Source organism: Crinia signifera, chromosome 1 (genome assembly GCF_055691185.1).
Source record: "Crinia signifera chromosome 1, ASM5569118v1, whole genome shotgun sequence".
In the NCBI taxonomy this organism is placed as follows: domain Eukaryota; kingdom Metazoa; phylum Chordata; class Amphibia; order Anura; family Myobatrachidae; genus Crinia; species Crinia signifera.
In genome coordinates, this window is record NC_139217.1 from 124,198,846 (window position 1) to 124,220,484 (window position 21,639).

A 21,639-nucleotide genomic window follows, 5' to 3' on the forward strand; every position below is an offset into this window, starting at 1 on the left:
ATTAATAATAAAAAAAATTAAACATAACTTCAATGTACGTTCATATACTTGTGGAACATGGGTCATATTCGATCCATCACATGTACAGTACCGCATGTGATGATTCACATGTGACCTGATGCCTGGGAAGGTCCCAGTCGGCTCGCAGGACATTGGCTGGCCATAAAGTGCTAAGAGATATTGCAATAGTGTATGGCCAGCTTAAGAGTCAATGCTTCCAAAACAAAACCTTATTTTACTAGTGAAAAAATATATAAAATGTAATTAGGTAATTTAAAATACAGTAGAAAAAAATCTGAAAACAGTAAAGTTTTAAATCTGGCATGAGAATGAAGGGGACAACCCATCCGGTATTGCAGTGTACTGTATATACCATGTATATCATGTATATGGGATTAGATGGCGCATACTACTGTATACATTTAACAATTTAGAAGTATAATAGCTTACCTCTTTTATTATTTTTGTTTACAGTTCTTGATTTGCTTGAAGAACATGGACAGTGTCCTTCACATTTCACTGTTATTTGTTTCCCCGAAATGCAGGTTTGATATTCTAATTTACACTGAAATATAAAAAGAATATAATCTACTCTTTACTGGTGACCTTTTATATATGTCAAATACAGATGATTACATTTTACCTTGACAACAAAAAGGGTTTATAAGGTATCTTTTTTTCAGCATTAATTCATGTATTCAGTTCCAGATTTAACCAGATTTTAAAATATATGAATACAAACATCAAGATGCCTACAGTTTATTGTTTATAAGATGTATCTCAAAACATAAACCAGGAATTATCAGTCTATTTGGTGCAACTCTTCAAACATCTTCCAACTCTGTGTATACGTGTCGCCAGGGATGAATAAAGGGCCTCACAGCTAAACATTTTAAGCCTATTAAGAGAAGTGGAGGTGGTGAGGCCAATGCCATGTAGATGTGTAAAATCCATCCACTATAAGCCAGGACCGTAACTATAAGTGTGTGCCAGTGGTGCCTTGCTGGTTGGATTATTAGCTCCCCACACAAATAAAGCTTGTGTGGATATGTGTGTATGTTCATGTTGTAGGCAACATATATTATAAACTACAGATGGAGACATCTTTTTTGTTTCCGCCTCCGGCGTGACAATTGTCATGGCACGACGACGGCAATGAACGCATGAGCATCCAAGACGAGCGTCTGGCATGCCAGAGGAAACAATAAGGCTGGCTCCATCTGTACATGAGGACAAGGACTGATGTGAATGGCCAAATATTCTCTGTAAAGCAATGTGGAATATGTTGTGCTATGTAAATAACTGATAATAGTTATGATAATAATTCCCAATCTTAGTTCACATGGGATGATAAATGTTGAAAAACAAAAACACTTCTGTCAACCACTGTCTTGTAGGCCATTTCAACCCGTCAACCTTTTGCACGGGTCAACCTTAAGCGTTGGTGACCTTTGACATATCGACCTTTTGACCATATTGAAGTTATCAGCCTGATGGTCAGCAACATGGAGTCGTGACCCCATACTGAGAAGGTCGGGACCCACTTTGGGGTCAGGACCCACAGTTTGAGAACCGCTGATCTAATGCATGTCAACCATATGGGGTCAAACTATTGACTGTCAAACTTACATCGGAGTTCGACTTAAATGTTTTTTTTTATATACTAGTAGGATAGTAGACCTGTGATAATAGACATGTACAATATTTATGGTTTCTTGATGTACGAACATGAAAGTTTGTTTTCATAAAAATGATATGCAACCTTTCATTATTTATAATTAAAAATAACTGAGGTTCCCCATAATGCAATAATAGTTTTATATGTGTATAATGAAGTAGGTACAGTGCTGTTTGTTCTAACAACGGAAATGCGCATTTTGCTAACTAATGACTAATGAGGGTCTTAACTGTCTGGCTAACACTCCGTTCCTTATTTTATTTTATACAGTTATAATTTCTCTCTAGCCTTAACCTTTACCATATCCCACTTGATAGTACTCATTGATGTCCCTCTTGTCTTACTGATTCTGATTAGAAAAAGCAAAGGTTACATTTAAAATTGTCTCATTTATGTGGAAATAAGACATCATACTTAATAAACTTGCTCAGCACGTGCTTTATCAGAATATACATTATCCCATTTATAAGACTTGAAAGCTGACATTCACTGATTGCAGTTCTGATTATTAATCATGTTCAATTTCTGTAATTATAGGAAGCCTGATGTCAGTTTTTTAACATATACTGTACATGTCTTAAACTATTTCACAAAGGACTAATATTTTAAGAATTTAGTATTTTCTGTTTATTTTATTACATCATAAATATATTAGTGTAGGATCACAAGAATATACTGTAGCTATTTTCTCACATTACATTACTAAGTACTAGGGGTGTGCACCGGGCGGTTTATAATGTTTTATAAATGTTTTGTGTTTGGGACCATATCGCTGGCCATGTTTTGGGTCTAGATCTGTTCCAAAACACTGCCCTTCCGTGTTTCGTGTTTCATAACAGCTGTCACCTTGTGCAAAGATCTTCTTGCATTGTTTTTCTTCACCTTCACCCGTGTGCCGGCTCCAATCCTTCTCAAGAGGGTGGTGAGTGCTTTCTGTTCAACAACATATGGGCCTGGCAGCGTCCTTTTGTTACTGGTAGCGTATGCCATCCTGTGAACCCACCCACCTTGATTACAGATCAGCACACTACCAGTAACAAAAGTATATATAAAGAGGTGGGTTCACAGGATGGCACACTCTACCAGTAACAAAAGGACTCTGGTGCCAAGCACATATGCTGTTGAACAGTAAGCACATACCCCCCCCCCCCCCGCCCCCTTCTTGAAAAGGATTGGAGCTGGCACACAGATGAAGTTGAAGAAAAACATGGTTTAATGCAAGAACATCTTCACACAAGGTGACATGATTGATGTCAAGGGGAACTGAAATAGCTTGTTGCCAAGGGAGACTGAAATAGGTTGTTGCAAAGGGGAACTGAAATAGCTTGTTGCCAAGGGGGACTGAAATTGCTTGTTGCCAAGGGGGAGTGAATTAGCTCCCTGAAATTGCTCATTGCCAAGAGGGAGAAATTGCTCATTGCCTAGGGGGAATGCAGCCAGCTCCCCTGCCCGCCCAGATCTTCTGCTCCCCACTGTGCCCGGCTGAGCTGCTGCTATTGTAAATTCACAAGTCTCCCGCTGGACCGCTAGCCAATAGGTGCTTGCAGTCCAGCAGCCAATACTGCTTCTGATTGGCTGCTGGACCGCCAGCGCTGATTGGCTGGCAGTCCAGTGGGAGACTTTAATTGAAAATAGCGATGGACTCCAATGGGCACAGCGGGGAGCAGGCGAGCAGGGCGGGGGAGCTGGCGGCAGAGCTTCAGTTGCACAGCTCTGGTGACCTGGAGCTCATGCTTCGCCCTCCCTACCCCCCTGATTATATGCAGGTGGCATGGGAGAGTGTACCCAGCCTAAACCACATACACACGTCAAAGCCTGAAAAAATTATACGGATTAAAATGACCCTTTTAATTTGGGGTTATTTATTATATGTGGGTGGCCCAGGAGAGGGAACCTGGCTGCCATAAAAAAGTATACGGATTAAGATAACCCTTTTATTTTGGGGTTATTTTTTTTTTTTATATGCGGCACAAGAGGAGGGTACCACACACACAGCAAAGCCTGAAAAAATTAGATGGATTAAAATAACCCTTTTATTTTGTGGTTATTTATATGCGGCACAGGAGGAGGGCACCACATACACACGTGGCAAAGCCTGAAATAATTAGACATATTAAAATAAGCCTTTTATTTTGGGTTTATTTATTATATGCAGGTGGCACAGGAGAGTGTACCCGGCCCACACACATGGCAAAGCCTGAAATTTTATTTAATTATTTTATTTCATTTATATGCGGCACAGGAGGAGGGTACCACACACACTCAAGGCAAAAGCCTGAAAATATTTGATGGATTAAAATAACCTTTTTATTTTGGGGTTATGTATTATTATGTATTATTATATACACACACACGGCAAAGCCTGAACAAATTAGATGGATTGAAATAACCCTTTTTTTTTTTTTTAGAGTGTACACTGGACTAGCAGTACCACTGGACTTAACAGCAATACCATTTGACTTCATAGCAATACCGCATTGGAATTACAGACAGCACAGTACCACAGGACTGGACTGCACTGCACAGAACACCACAGGACACCACCACTGCGACCAGGTCACTCCCCACGCCAGCTTCCCAGAGAGACACACAGAGACACAACCTCCCTCAAACCTCTCCAATGCTGGAGTGAAGATAGTGGCGGTTGCGGGGGACTTATATAGAGTTCGGATGTTTTGCCTCATTTTGCACACCGAGCTTGGCAGGAATTACTGAATGTCGCTCAGATCTCAGTTTGGATACCTGCCATTCGGTAGGTGCTCATCTCTACTTTATAAGCACAGTACCTACATAGTTTTATGATGTAGGTGGTTCCTTTTAGATAACAAAATGATTTATTTAGATTGTGCTACCACAGACACACTGTATTGACAACAGCGGTTGAATAAATGATTTATTTCCTATAAGGAATTAATATTATACTGTATACTATACAATAGTGTCTGATTATCTTGCAAGTCCATTGTTTGGAATTTAGAGTGCACATTAATGGCTGACTGCACTTCCTGCGTTTCCCAAAGTGGTTGACTCTTATCTTCATAAAAAGTGAGCAGGACTAGAATCTTAAGCATCAGGAAGAAGTGTAAAACAGAATGATATCTTAAGAAGGTAGTGGGTTATTTGTTACTTTCTTATGATATAAAGAAAGATGTGAGTCTGTGTCAGTGCAGTGTGTTATGATCTCTTTGAATAGTTGAAGCAGACTTATATGAGCTAGTTTGTCCTTAATGCTCTCATTAAGATCTTTGTTACACAGGAGCCTTTGGCAGCCTCATTGCACTCTGTATTTCCCATCTATTTCTGAAACTCGATTGTATACTCTGATGGAGGACTTTGTAGAAGAGTTTAACTGCCACTGCTGCTACATGATAATGGAGTAATTGGTGTGCCACTATCAGCAGGCAGCCATTGGAAAATATGAAATGCTTCTTTCTAGAGGAGATGTAATTAAAGTTTGAGAGAAGAGGATTGTGGGAACAGGAGGGAAGAGGGCCCTGCTCCAAAGAGCTTACACTCTAGGGCTGGGGTAGCCAACCCTAGTCCTCGAGAGCTACCAACAGTGCATGTTTTGCAGGTCTCCTCACAGAATCACAAGTGAGCTAATTAGCTCCAGCTGTGGATCTTTTAAAATGTGTCAGTGATTAATGAGTGCAGCTGTGCAGCAGCTAGGTTGTCTGGAAAATGTGAACTGTTGGTAGCTCTCGAGGGCTAGGGTTGGCTACCACTGCTCTAGGAGATAGGGGGGGAACAGGTAGGTGACATCAAACACAAGCAAGTGGAATGTGGACTGGTCATTGGAAGAGAGTGATGGCCACATCATGAGACAGGAAGAGAGAGAGAGAGAGAGAGAGAGAGAGAGAGAGAGAGAGAGAGAGAAGCCTCAAGTCTAGGTCATTTGGCAGAATGGTAGCTTTGCATGAACCGCTAGGATCTCTGTGCCCATTTGCAAAGTCAGGGGAAAGTGAGGGAGCTCCTGCATCACAATTACAAATATATGACAAAATCTCGGTATGAAGGTAGGATCTTTCAATTGTATTTTTGAAATACAAAAAAATCTTTTGTTTTGTAATTATCATTTTATTTCAGATTTTTTTTTACACTTTTTTCAAAAAAAATCTATTAGAGTCCCATTGGATGTAAGCCTGTATATACTGCTACTGGATGTCTGGAGACATTATCATGATGTCATCAGGTTATTTGGATTAAGCCACCATTGAGTTTAGGAATGCTTAATCATTTCAATTTCAATTTGAATGTGGTATACATGTGATTAAAGGGTACTTGTGAGTTAACTGGGCGCCCGATTTCTAAATCGGGTCGGATCGGGCACATCGCATCGCATCGCATGCGACCATCGGATGCGATGCGATGCGATGACCCGATTTTTCCATAGGAATCAATGTTAAAATGGACTGAGTCCATTTTAACATGGAATTCAATGGGAAAAAGGGGTTCTTTTCATACCCCTACTATCCAAGTGGGCATGGAGTTGGATATAAACCTGTGGCGAGCGTAGCGAGCCACCGAGCCCGAAGCGTGGCGAGCGTAGCGAGCCCCGCGAGGGGACACAGAATACCGTCCCCTCGCGGGGCTCGCTTCGCTCGCCACGCTTCGGGCTCGGTGGCTCGCTACGCTCGCCACAGGTTTATATCCAACTCCATGCCCACTTGGATAGTAGGGGTATGAAAAGGACCCCTTTTTCCATAGGAATCATTTTAACATTGATTCCTATGGAAAAATCGGGTCATCGCATCCGATGGTCGCATGCGATGCGATGCGATATCGCATCGCATCTGATTGTATGCCTTAACTTAAGGCATACAATCAAAAAATCGGGCGCCCAGATAACTCACAAGTACCGATTAAAGTCACAGGGCTGGAAATTAAAATTGACATGAACGAAATTGCTCAAAGCGTGCCCCTTCAATGAGTAAACAGCTGTCATTCAGGAACACAGAAAAAAAAAAAAAACCCAATCAAGATAGAGACATACTGTACATAAAGCCATCAACCACACATAACTGTATTTATGCTGGTCAGGACCAGAAGCTAAAACTACAGTAAACACAAATCAGTTGAATTCTATTGCGTGAAGAAAACTTTCTTTTCACCAACTGTTCTAAATAAAAGTTTGAATGTTTTCTAAGTAAGAATATCTGCACAGCTGTAGGATCACAGAGATTCAAAAAGAGCCATATGGAATGCCCATCTCAGAGTCATCAATGTGTTCACATTCTACTGCACATTCAACTAAAGCAGGATTAGTTCTACTGCACGAACAAGAAAAAAACATTTATAAGTATTTTTTTTGTTCTTTAGTGTTTGAAATATGTCCTTGTAGGGTTTTTAATTTAAGTGTATTTTACAGAATGATTAATATTAATATCTAGTTTTTGTTCATTTAACAACTACTTTCATGGCAAAAATACAGTTTGTGTGCAATGTTTCCTGAGTTAATGAAAATCATTGATAATATTAAATGCTTATCACCATGAAAACTATTTTGGACATTTAATTCTCAACTCTGTATTTGATATAGTTTGTTTTTACTGTATACTATAGTGTTTAAATATAAACTGCACAATGTTTAGATATACACAACTTTTGCATTTTGTACACTTAGGGCATGATTCAGAACTGTTCGCTTCGCACAGATGGCTGCATACAGATGGAGCAGCTGTCAATGGAGCTGCTCCTGGCAATATAATCACCATTCGCTGCCCCTTGCGAGCCAACGGAATGGGATGCGCACGCATGAGATGCTCGCATGCTCCATTCTGTCGGAGGCCTCCACCACCCGCCGCTGGTCCCCCACCAGCTGCCCCCGCTCCCTGCCCATCTCTGTGAAGTGGAGACAGGCAGGGAAGCGGATTGGGATGCTCGAGCATGTGAGACGCTCGCACATCCCCATCAGATGGAGCTCCTGTCCCCCAGTCAGCGCCAGCTCAGGACATCTGGCGATACTGCAGGCTGACTGACAGGTGCTCCATCTGTATATTTGCAGCCTATTGAGCAGATAAACACTGAGCAGATCCAGGGGCAAATTTAGGGGTCAGGCCGCCCCTAGGCACAACATTTTTGTGCCCCCCCCTATTTTAATGTAATCATATACGTATATACATTGTTATTTATATATTTCATTAAAATTTAACTGTAGCCCAACTTAATATTTTTTTAAGCACTCTGGCCTGCTCACTGTACGGAGGACCCAGAGGGAGGCACTTATTAGTACAGTGATTAGCACAGTGTCTCTGTCAGTCTCTCTCCAGCTCACACACTGTGACTGAATGAGCGCAGGGAAGATCTGCGCACCGCTCAGCTCAGCTGCTGGATACACAGCAGCCAATAGACTGTGTGTGTGTAGAGTAGCCAATGGGCGGGAGCCGGTAGCAGTGAGCCTGAGCCATTTCCGGACACGAAGGGGGACCGTCTGACCCAGCCACTAAGCGGTGATGTAATGTGCATGGCAGAGTGGGTGGGCAGTGGCGGGTGATGAGTGGCGCTGCCGCCGACATATGTCTGCGGCGGCGACACTCGTCACTTGCCGCTGCCCACCCACTCTGCCATGCTGCTATTTAACAGAATGTCAGCCTGCCTGCCGCCCTTAATTGGTGCCGCCCTGAGGCCGTGCCTCATGGGCCTAGGCACAAATCCGGCCCTGAGCAGATCCCAAAGTGAAAAAAAAATTTGATTACCACCCCCCATTGAATGATTTTTCTCCCGTTCACTAATAAAAGTCAGTCTAGACTGACTTTTATTATGGCTGCAGATGGCTGAATTCATGGTGGGAGCTGATGTCATGTGACATCAGCTGCCCGTCCCAAGGAGGCATCCACACGCATGGTACACCCAGTGTTTTTATGGGTACACCTACAAAATGCTAAGCGTTCCCCTGGAGTGAATGCCTTGGCGAGTGTGATACTCAGAAAAGGCGTTTGCCCTGGGGTTTTGCACATACGCACCCCAAAAATTGGTCAGGGGAGCAAATTTGGGCCCACTGCAAGCAGACAGAAGGGATGTGGTCATTTGGTCTACAGCATGATGGTAGACAGTCATTAGGTCAACACCATTAGGTTGACATGGGAAATGGTCGACATGGGTCTGGGTCGACATATGAAAAGGTCGACATGGCTATAGGTCGAAAGGTCGTTAGTTCGACAGGTCATTAGTTCGACAGTGCCTAGGTCGACAGTCAGAAGGTCGACATAGGGTTTTTCAATATTTTTTGAGCCGACATGTGCCTACAGGCAGTATTTCATGCCCTACCATCCACTAGGGCATGGTGGGAGAATAAAATAGTGTGCCGAGAACAGCGAGCCACCACGCCCGACGCATCGCAGCGAGCGATGCGAGGGGATGCGGTGCACTTTAAACTGTGTCCATGTCTACTGTGTTGACATTCACTATAGAGTCCTCTGAAAAGGGGGCAGTGAAGGGGGGCAGTGAAGCAGAGTGGCATGGTGATGTTGGCACATAGACAGAAGCTGGCACTGACATACATACAGCCACTGACACACTTACAGAAAGACATTGACACACATTGACAAATGGAAGCTAACATGCAAATGCTGAAACAGAATCCTCTTAAAAAAAGGAAGCAAACAGTACTATGCAGGTTCCTAAGCTTGGGATGAATGCTGTAAGGAGCTAGAAAACTGCAATAATCCCTGTACCGAGCAGAACAAGCCCTGAATCCAACCCAGGCCAGTTCACATATGGGCAACCATGTATCCACTATGGGGGGGGGGGGGGGGGGGTTAGCATCAGGAGGGGCACTAGAGCAGCAACAGCCTATACTGGTGTCCTAGAAGCTGCCAACTGAGCAGCATGGGCCCCAGTGGTCTGAGAAGGAGAAATTCCCCTTACATGGGGTGCATTTATAACCTTTGTAGTGGACCCCTTAGCAGACATGTTCCACAAACGTATGTACTGTAGTACAAATGTAATATAGGTACCAGAAAAGCTAAAGGCAAATTGGTAACTAAAATGATGTGCCCACACAACCTGGACAGATTCTGTTTAAAAGTGAAAGTAACACACACACCCAGCAAAATGATACAGGCAGATAAAAGAAGCAGAGGCACACTGAGCTCTATATACACTGGAAGTGTGGTATAAGAGTGGCAAACCTGGGCCTGGACTGTGCGTCTGATGGAGCAGGAGAGTATGAGCGCACTTCTCACAGCAGCGGTGCATAGCAATGGCACCCACAAGCTGAGAGAAGGTGGAGGGGAGCTTCCCCAAGGCAGGAAAACCTTAGAGGGCATCCAAAATAAGGCTGGAGGTGGGGAGCAGGGTGAAAAAAACCCCACCTCCTCCTGGAACCTCCGGGGACTAAAACGCATCACTGGTGAGCTAGTTGCTGTTCTGAAACACTGCACTCACTGTCAGGGTTGCCAGAGGATGCACCCCTCCTCCGGTGACTTTAGCCGCTAAGTGAACATGTCTCCGCCATCCCACCAGCCCAGCCTTTTGGGCTTGAGGGATGTCATGGACATGTCCACTTAGCAGCCAGTCCACTTAGCGGCTAACCGCATAGTCCTCTGTGTGTGCGGCAGAGGCGTCCAGCAGGTCTGGCCGTGAAGTTCAGAGTGCCGTCCCAGTCCCGGGAAGCAGCCAGGCAGCAGTTGTGGGCTGGCTCCAAAGTAAAACTATTGAAAAAAACTAGAGCTTTAGAGCCCAACCTTGAAACACCTGTGCCCAGAGGCACCAAGGAAACAACTGAGGATCTAGGGATGGGATATGGAGGAGGATGAGCCTGGGATGCACTCCAAATTTCTTTACTCCTTGGTGCCTGTCACTGAAGCTACTCCCAATCACCACTGTTCCAGTGTCCACCATTGGAATGAATGAAAACTTTAAATATATATGAAATACTTTTTAAACAGAAAGTGAGTCTAATGTACACAATAGTAATTTTTAAACAAATGTGCAGAACAGCAAGCAGGAGGAGGAGTTTGCAGGTGCACACTAAATATAAATGCTAGACCTTTAATATCTTTGCTATATTGCATTGGAGGTTATTAGCATAATGATGGCCATTATTATGGGCTTGTCCACCGAGTCCAGGTTACCTCAATAGGACAAATCCCTAATACTACTCTGAGACAGGTCCAGGGCACAGGGCCCCCAGGCCGGCCCAGCAGAACCACCCCATGGCATCACATTAGTGTGACATTGAAGTGATAGTAAGAGGGATAGGGGAAATAATATGCAATAAGACTTACCTAGGTAAGAGGTAATAATAAATGTGGAGGGTGCTACATATATACTAAACAAACTAAGGGGTGATGGAAAGTGTATGATATGATGCCATGGAGCAGCCCAGCAACAGCAGCCCAAAGAGCCCTGCACCCCAAACACAGTCCCACAGACTAACACTCAGCATATATATATATATAGTAGGACTTACCCTCATAGTGCCAAGCTGAAATGTGCAGTCTTGAATGTTGGACCCCAAGCTAGTTAAAAACAATCTGGGACAGGTGGGTGGGGTGCTAGTTAAGGAGGAAGGCGTCTCTAGTTCCTTCCAGTGTGTATGAATACACAATATATAGTACCCCCAAATGTGCAGAACATTTTGAATGATATACAGTATAAGATGACAATGCAAATCTTACCTGTGATAAATATGAATGTCCGTCTGATCCACAGACAGGATTTGTGTAAGCTACTGGACACTGTTTGCAGCTGGAAGAAAGAGGAACACCTCTCCAGTATTTATAGGTTAGTCCAGCTTCCTTCATGCTGTAATAAAATTATGAAATATGCATACATTAATATAATCATTCAAATAATTTAAATTGCACATTTCATGTCATTGATTTGATGTGAATTTCCTTTTTCTTGCAATTGCTGCAGATATTATGTATATATATATATATATATATATATATATATATATATATATATATATATATATATATATGGAGGAAGTTGCATACTTGGATGTGAGGATTGTAAAGTGTGGCGACAGTGTCGACATCACTCTTTTCAAAAGAAACAGACCGTAACAACTTACTTCTCTATAGTAGTTTTCACCCCACTCCGTTAAAAGCAGGCTTGCCATATTCCCAGTTTTTAAGAGTCATGAGGATAAACAGTGACCGTAATTCTGTCACAAAACAAATTGATGAAATGTTCATTAATTTAAAGATCGGGGATACCCGAGACAATTGCTAATTGAAGCTAAGGCCAAAGCACTGCAATTAAATAGGAATGATTTGTTGCATAAACAAGTAAAAGTACAGAATAAAATCTTCCCGTGGGTCACGGTATTTAACCCGTGCAGCAAAAACACGTGTGCAGTAGTTAAGCGTAACTGGCCAATAGTAAGCTCTGATGAGACTTTGGGACTCAGGGACACTAGATTCCTGAACTGCTACAGACGCAGTAGAAATTTACGTGACTATCTTGTGCACATAGATATGGCCAAAGCTAATATCCAAGCAATTTTTACAAGCTAGAAACGGGTGTTTTCCATGTGGATGTACTACATGTGGATTTCTTATCAAAGGTGACAGATTTCCACACCCTTTGGGCCTTATTCGAGTTCACTCTTTCAGACAAAATCCTTCTTAGATGGACAAAACCATGTGCACTGCAGGGGGGCAGATGTAACATGTGCAGATCTAATTAGATTTGGGTGGGGTTTTACTTCAAAGTGAGATCTATATTGCAGTGTTAAAATAAAGCAGCCAGTATTTACCCTGCAAAGAATCACCAAAAAATCACCAAATCTATTTCTATCTGTACATGTTACATCTGCCCCCCTGCAGTGCACATGGTTTTGTCCATCTAAGAAGGATTTTGTCAGAAAGAGTGAACTCGAATAAGGCCCTTTATCTGGTAAAATGTATGAAATCAGATTTCACCTGACATGCAAAATGCGGTATTTGGTATACCAGATAATATGCCCTTGTGGCATGTCATATGTGGGCAAAACGGAACGGACGTTCCGTGAACGCATGACTGCCCACAGGTTAGCAATAACGTAACACTAAGTCTGAATATACAGTATATGAAGATAAAAACGGAAGAAAATAAGCTATGTATATGTGTTTTTTCAATATTTTGATATATAATCATTTGGTATGCGAAGTGAATATATATATAAATCTATTCTTTGCTTTAAAATTATATATGTACTTTGATGTTTTAAAAAAAAAGGTATCTATAATGATGCAATGAAACTGCTTTACTCTAGTAAGATTAGAAAATTAATTACCATATATACTCGAGTATAAGCCTACTTTTTCAGAACATTTTTTATGCTGAAAAAGCCCCCCTCGGCTTATACTCGAGTGAGGGTCCCACTTGAGTCAATAAGTTTTCCCAGTTTTTGTTGTTGTTGTAACATTAGGTGCCTCGGCTTATATTCGGGTCGACTTATACAGTACTTGAGTATTTACGGTACACCTGTTTCACTATCCCTAGTCCAATTGGAGGGGAGGAACAATAAACGGCTGGGTATATCAAGTGATGAATCTCACAAATGGCAAATACTCTTTGAAAAAGCCCCCCTGTTTGGGGCGAAACGCGTTAGTGGGATATTCTTCCAGCCTGTCATACCTTTGGAGTTTCTGTGGAGTACGTATTTGCTTTTACTAATCCGGCAGAGGAAAAGAGGCGATAACACCTGAGATTACCACCTGTATGCTTCCTTGTCTGTTACAAGCAAGCCCAGCGTCTGTGAGAGGGACGCTGCCGCACAATTACCAGCAGCGGCGTGGGCTAGGAGGGTGAGAGAGGAGACCAGCTACAATATCTCCTTGATCCGCTACCCACCAGCTACCGTTTTGGAGGGACACTCATACGCTTAACCAGCAGCGCACTGAGGCGCAGGTGAGAGACGCGGCCACCTCGTGTCTATGCACATCTGTTTATCACTCTTTGTTCTCTATTACAAAGCCAATTCCCTATCCATCGGCACATATTTTCACCCAATCCTAGGTCCTCCATTTTATTTATCAAGCAGCCTGTCATCTGTGAGAGGGATGGTGCCGCACAATTACCAGCAGCAGGGCGGGCTAGGAGGGTAAGTGCGGAGACCAGCTACAACATCTCCTCGGTCCGCTCCCCACCAGCTACCGTTTTGGAGGAACACTTATACGCTTAACCAGCAGCGCACGGAGGTGCAGGTGAGAAACGCGACCACCTAGCGTCTATGCACATCTGTTTATTTATCTGTTTATTTATCCCAAAACAGTGACTCAATATTCAGTGGAAACTGTGAATAAATTAAACGGAGACAGGACTACATTCATTTTAACCACTATTGATTTTGTATAAAATATATCACCCTACAAATCTAAGGTGCACAGAAAGCATCTTCTAAAGCGGAACACACCACATTATATTGCTTATTTTTAGCCGATTGCATACCATTCATATTGTATTACTGTGTTTTTGATAAATGTGTATAGGTGGCCACCTAAAAAGTATTTTACCAATTTTTTTATAAATATGATGATACTTATTTGATCATTATAAAAACAATTGTTTGTGCAAGTGTGTTCTTCCATGGTGCCTGATATTCATTAACTAGCGCAGTTTTCCAATCTTTTCTTTTGAATATACATTTTCTTCTGTTCCTCATTTGGGCATACTTTATGTGTGTCCAGAAAGAGGTCAGTTGTTGTGTACATACACTTGTACACTTTGAAAGCTGCAGCTTAAATTTATATAAATATTATATTTTTATTGCTCAAAAAATTCTTTTTTGCCTCAATTGCATATAGCACCCTGTTTGCGACACTGTCATGCAGTGTCGACTCTCCTTTTTTATAAAAGTTTATAATGTCTGGCCATCCCAATAGGTTTTATTTGGTTGAAAACATCACGTGCAAGATTAAAAAATATATTTTAATATTTACAGGGATAAGGTCAAACTTTTACTATAGTAAAACATATATGTCTTTGGAGGACCTGTGTAAAAAAAAACGTACATTCTACATTGTGCAATATTCTTGATTTTATTTTATTCTTAATTTGATGATAATGGTGAGATATGACGATGAGCAGTTATACTGAGAGGACAAGCCCAAGTCGTGTTCAAGATTGAATGAATGGAAGATCGATGACAAAGTAGTGAGAATGATGTTGGAACTTAACACTATAAGTTCCAACATCGGTTGAAACAAGGGTGCATGCATTATTCTCGAACAATTAATCTGATCTGAAATTCTGTATCACATGTCTCCACCACATCCTGGAACTCGTAGCTGAAGCAGGATTCACACAAGTAATAGGGTTTTCCTCAGAAACAGTTTGACGATGCTTCCTCTGACAAGCAGGCAACCGATGCGGTTGCCAACATTAAATAAAACACGGTACTTGTTTCCTAGCACGGCCACAACGATCATGATCGTGGTCATCGGGTGTAAAATCGGGGGCATCGCGGCCATCGCATGCACTAAAAAACGGGTGCGATGGTCCAGACTCAATGCCCGTGATTTCCCCATAGAGAACAATGTTAAATGCCTCAATTTACCCGCGATGACCCCGATTTCCCATAGGAAACAATGTTAAATGGCTCAATTTACCCAAATCATCATAGGGAACAATGGTAAATGGGCCTGAAACCCCCAAAAACACCCCTAAACATTGAAATGTCCCCCCAAAAGTAGTTTACGGCACCCCGCGATCAACATGAACCCGAAGCGTGGCGAGCGCAGCGAGCCCGCGAGGGGCGGCGGTACGCGTCCTCCGACCTTTTCATACCCCCACTATCCACGTCGGCGTGGAGTTGAGAATAGAATAGTGTGGCGAGCGCAGCGAGCCACCGAGCCCGAAGCGTGGCGAGCGCAGCGGATACCTGTGAAGCCCGCGAAGGGACGCGTTTACCTGTGAAGGTATCCGCTGCGCTCACCACGCTTCGGGCTGGGTGGCTCGCTGCGCTCGCCACACTATTATATTCTCAACTCCACGCCGACGTGGATAGTGGGGGTATGAAAAGGTCGGAGGATGGGCGGGTAAACTTGCTTAAAATGATAGTGTTGCCTAAGTTTTTGTATATTGTACAGCAGTCCCCAGTTTTTATTAATGATCAGTACTTTAGGAAGATTAAAAGTATCACTTCATCCTTTGTTTGGAGGGATAAGCGACCCAGGGTAAGGTTGGACACTTTGAGCCGCGATAGAAATAAGGGCGGCCTTGCCCTACCAGAATTTAAAATATACTATATTGCGGCTCAGATGGTACACTTATGCTCATGGGTACGACCCGAAGAGATTACAGAGGAGTTGACAAATATCTTAAGGTGTGTGAATCCAGGGATTGCCCCTATACAGAGATTGATGGTGAAGGGTTTGGGTAAGAATCTGCCTCCAATAATACGCCAGGCTGTAAAAGTTTGGATATGGGCATGTAAGCTTACTAAATTTGACGGGTTGGACCCTGATACTCCCTTTATGTATTTACAAACGGTAAGCCACTTGAAAGAACAACAGGGAGCTAGATGGTGGAACGATAAAGGGGTTAGCTCCATTGGACAATGGTATGATGAGGGGGGGGTGAAGTCCTTTACCCAGTTGAGGGAAGAATATGGATTACCTAAGGAAGCATTTTATAAATATTTGCAGATAAGGAGTGCCTTGGTCCAATTTGTAAAAAAGGATGGGCGAACGATAGAGGATTCCCCCTGTAAAAGATTCATTAAAACAGTAGGGCAGGGAGGAGGTGGTAAACGTCTATCTAAAATGTATGGGTTTCTCCATGCTTATTCACAAACGGAGGAATTGGGGACATTAGAGTCTAAATGGAAGGTAGATATTCCCCTCCTGGATGAGGCGAGCTGGTGCTCTGCTCTGAATGGACTTAAAGAGGCGACCAATTCTATGCGGGTACAACAGATACAATTTAATATTATCCATAGGATCTATCTGACACCTGTCCGAATGAAGAAATATATGCACTCAAGATCAGATAAATGCCCTAAATGTGGTATAGCGGCTGCGTCCTTTATACATTTGCTATGGGACTGTAAAATAGTGAGTCTTTTTTGGGGAGAGTTAGGTAGTATTCTCGAACAGATTGGTATTCCAAAAGTTGCCTTAAACAAACTCAATATGATCTTGGGGGTATGTAAAGAAGGTGGAATAACAAAAGAAATAAAACTGTTACTTAAAAATCTGACCTCACTTGCTAAGGTTATAATTGCCCGTCAATGGCTGGCTCCTAAAGGGCCGGCAGTGGCCGAATGGATTATGCTGGTGAATTCCATTAATAGACATGAGAAATTTGTATACGCATCCCGGGGGGGATCCCCAAAATATCATAGTATATGGAACAACTGGAACCGCTCTATTTATTATAGGGTGTGTAATGACTCAAACGATTAGAAAGGGGTTTTTTTTTTTTTTTTTTTAGCATAAAAGGCACTACACAAATAGATGTTACACTGAGGAGAATTAACAGTCAATTTATTGTTTTTGGTTGTAAGCTCGTAAGAGCAAGTAAACACAATTTAAAAGGAGTTCTAGAATATATATAAAGATATGTGCACAATAAGGAATATGGATATAAGGAAAAGTAGATATAGACAAATCGGTCACTTACACAAGATAAATGGTTGGAATTTAGAAGAAGTAAAATAAACACAATATATAATAAACGGTAGAATATTATAAATATGTGCACTATAAGAAATAGATGTACACAGAAGAGATGAAGGGCGTATAAATTTTTTTTTTTTTTTGAATGAAGGGTGGATGAAATGGGATGCAAAAAGAAAGGAATGGCGGATTAACTAAATAGTAAACTTGTAGACTCATTTATAGGAAAACTATTAAAAAGATTTAACCAATGAAACCATTGATATAAAAAATATGTGTAATGAACTATGTCATGTGCTCGCTTTTATGTATATGTAATGTATTTGTATTTATGTATTGTTATGTGATGATATATGTATGTAAATGTTTATTTTTTATATGGAGAAAATACAAAAATAAAGACTCAATTAAAAAAAAAAAAAAAAGAAAAGGTCGGAGGATGCGTACCGCCGCCCCTCGCGGGCTCGCTGCGCTCGCCACGCTTCGGGTTCACGTTGATCGCGGGGTGGCGTGAACTACTTTTGGGGGGACATTTCAATGTTCAGGGGTGTTTTGGGGGGTTTCTGGCCCATTTACCATTGTTCCCTATGATGATTTTGGTAAATTGAGCCATTTAACATTGTTTCCTATGGGAAATCGGGGGCATCGCGGGTAAACTTAAGCATTTAGCATTGTTCCCTATGGGGAAATCGCGGGCATCGCGTCTGGACCATTTAAGCATTTTTAGCCGCATACGACGCGACCGACCCGATTTTGACTGTTTTTAATGCATTTCAATGGCAAAATCGGGGGCATCGCGTCGGTCGCGTCGCAGACCACTAAAAATGACACCCGATGCCCGCGATTGTGGCCGTGCTAGGAAACAAGTACCTAAAACACTTTCATTAAGAATGTATTAAAGGACATCCTGCCACGCAATGATTCCAGCAAACTACTTGAGCTGACCTTGCCCTTTCTTGGCACCACACCAGCTCGTGGCACACAAGTTCATACAACTGGTGCAATATATTATGCCTGATGGATGTCCAAAATGTCTCTTCAGCAGTTTACGTTAAGGCAACATTAAGGTTTCTAAACCTTGTGGTGTATAAAATCACCCATGCTGGACTCTCCAAAGCAATGCCAAAAAAATGGCTGCCCACCTCTGGTACTTGTCCGTGTAGTTGGAGGGCCTTTCCCCCTTGAAAACAACTTCACACACAATATCAAGGACTGCACGGTCAAGGCTATGTCAAACATTGATGGCGATGAGTACAGTCTGTAACAAATAACCGTGTCCCTAGATGGAGAGGATGCTTTAATAATAATTTGATTCCCTTACCACCTTCAAGCTATCCCTTAAAACCCACTTCTTCCGACTAGCCTATTCCTCCTCCTCCTAACCTTTTTCACTCCTCCTATCCTGCCTACCCTACCCCTCCATCCATTCCCATCCATTCCTACTTATCCTATTGTTTTTCGTTCGTCCACCCACCTCCTTTTAGTCTGTTAACTCTAATGAGTAGGGCCCTCCTTCCTCACATACTCGCCCAACCTCTTTACCTCACCAGTGCTCCTGCCCTGTTCTTCCCTTCCCCTACTTCATCTTCAGTCTCCTCGACAATTTCGACACCTACTTCAGAACTGATGCTGATTTTAGTTCTACCAGTTATACCCCTATTTATGCTGTATTTTATCAACACATCCTGTACGTTACCTGTAAATTGTAATTTGTTTTTATGTTTGCTATGTACGGCGCTGCAGACACTTTGTGGCGCGTTATAAATAAACAAACTACTACTACTTTAAAAAAAAAAAGTGTGTCCACCAGAAAGGACCAGGTCTCTCCTCATTAAACTGAATGTTTCTCAAACCTTCCTCCAAATTCATACATCACAATGGAATAGAACAACAAAAACAAAGCAGCTACAGTGAAAAAACCCGATCTAGGAATTTAAAAGCCATCTAAAAAAGGATGAGGCTACACTACAGTTTGTTATTCAGCTGTAGTGTCTAAACACTGAAAGCACTACTTAAAGGCACTCAAGCAGAACAGAATAATTGGGCATAATGGGCAAATAACATTCCACTTTTATTGCCCAATAAAGTTCCTTGTAAGGTTTAATATTTAATAAATGTATATATAATTATTTGTATATATTATTATATAACATTTGATATATGCTAGTTTACAGGTCCTTGTGCAACTGCTAAAAACAGTATCAAAATATTTGAATGAAATTTCAAACAGTGTTTTTACACCAAATGGAAGTTTTTGAGAGGGTTAGACCAACATTTCTTAAACTGTACAGTGTGATAATCTGCGCCTCATCTGTATTTTCAATAAATGCAATGTTTTTATTTCTTTCAATCACTGTCAGACACCTGACAAAGATTAAGATTATTTGCATACCTAAACAACATTGAATCATGGAAAATTGGGAGCAATAATCCTCTCCCATTCTTCTCTCAACCTTTTTGAGAGCAAGGTTCAGTACTGTCCCTGCAAAATCAGGAGAGTTGGGAGATGTGAGTAAAGTAAACATACGGTAGATAAGGATTGTGTGAGAGGTATGTTTGGGAGGTCAGATTGCATGTGTGAGTGGCCAGTATGTTGCATGTAGTCTGATGGACATTTAAGACTCACACACGTACAGATTTTTCTGTCTGATCTATCTGGGTGGAACAAAAACCTGGAACGGTATGGGAGCAAATGACAATCAAAAATTTCCACCCAAATGCAGGAAAACAGAAGAAAATATATGCTTTGATAAATTTGTAATATCAGAATGATTTAAACAAATTGTCTGACTGATCACTGTCTGTTTATAAGCGTTTGGGAACAATTTTTTGATTGTCATTTGCTCCCATAAATTTCCAGGTTTTTGTTCCCACCAGATAGATCAGACTGAAAAATCTGTACGTGTGTATGCACCTTAAGATACGTCACGGCTATTTCACACACTCCGCCTCCTGCCAGGCGGCGAAACCCGTGCAGGCCAGTAAGCCGTGCTGCACACAAATGTGTCCATTCACACGGGACGGCCACGGCCCGGCCGCCTGGTTGCAGCTGGATCCCACCACTGGAAGGGACGGCTGCTGGTCTGTGGCCATCGCCACCATTGTAAACTGCTGTGTGCAGCATGGCTTCCTGGTCGTGTGGGGTTTCGCCGCTCGGCAGGAGCCGGAGTGTGTGAAATACCCCTTAAGGTGCGTACACACGGGGGAGATATATTGCTTGCAATATATTGCTGAGCAATATATTGCTCAGTGTCTCTTTTTCAACAAGCGACCAGAGATGGTCGCTGTTGAAAACGAACCTCTGCTGGGGGTGCCGCAGAGGTAATTAGCTGGGCCAGCGATTACAATGGGGCAGAAAACGGGAGCGCGCACCCGGCGATTTATCGCCGGGGCACACTCCCAATCACTGGCAATATGGTCGCCTGCGACCATATTCCCAGCGATTACAGCCCATATCTCCCCCATGTGTACACAGCATTAGTGTTTATATTTATGGCCAATGTGGCTAGCAACACCAGCAAACAATATGTAAATTCAGCATTCAAAAAAGTTAGATCATTTTTGTTATCTATTGTCATGCCTTCAGCATAAGTTTCTGTTGTGTTCTATTGTTTCTCTGTTTTGCATAATCCACTCCTTCCTGTGGTCAGTACAGAGCTACTGTATGCTAGGTAGTTTGTCCCCCTTAGCTTTCTGTAGCTAGCTAGCTAGCAATGCATTCTGGGACAAAGAGGATCATCAGGGGCCATATTAAGTTTCACATGTATGCAGACAGACACAGCTCACATGGTCCAGCCTGATACAGCATTCGATGGTGAGTTTATCACTCAAAACTGTGTCACCCCTAACTCATTTAGGCAGTTATGTATGTTAGCAATACCAGTTACACTCTAGCATATACCTTTTCCCATAATGTCAGGATGTATGCACAATGTTATGTGTACTGCATGTTTACCTTGCATTTTTCTATGTGCAGATTGTAATTGCATGTTTATGTTTTATTTACAGTTTTACCCAATTCATTGTATATGCAACTTCTCCAATTCATTGTATATGCAACTTCTCCAATTCACTTGTATATACACCATCTAATCAATCATCGCATATATATACATGATCCCTTTACTGAATACTAAACACCGTTCTTCAGACATCATATCAAGATCGATTATTGAAAAGTAAAGGAGGGTTATGCTGTAGGTTTCGAATTTGCCAAAGCTGCTTAGTGAGAGACTGAACAGTAAAACATCGAATGCTATCAGCATTTGGACACATGCACACTGACTTCATCAGCAAACCATCGATGCCATCGATGCTACCATCGAGTTGGACACATGAACACTGATTTGTCAGCAAAATATCAGGCTGTCTGCAACTTAAAACATACATCCTGAATTTGTCAGCAGC

General features: G+C 42.1%; 1 protein-coding gene across 5 annotated transcripts in view; it reads right to left on the reverse strand.

The window, feature by feature from the left end:
* The window catches only part of SPOCK3 (SPARC (osteonectin), cwcv and kazal like domains proteoglycan 3), a 297,817-nt gene that overhangs the window by 62,730 nt on the left and 213,448 nt on the right, over positions 1–21,639 (reverse strand). For all 5 annotated transcript variants that reach the window (XM_083172993.1, XM_083172975.1, XM_083173000.1 and 2 more), the window contains exons 5-6: positions 11,299–11,425; positions 451–565 (exon numbers count right to left, since the gene is read on the reverse strand). In XM_083172993.1, coding sequence (XP_083029119.1) covers positions 451–565; positions 11,299–11,425 — 242 coding nt within the window. The remainder of the gene's footprint in view (positions 1–450; positions 566–11,298; positions 11,426–21,639) is intronic.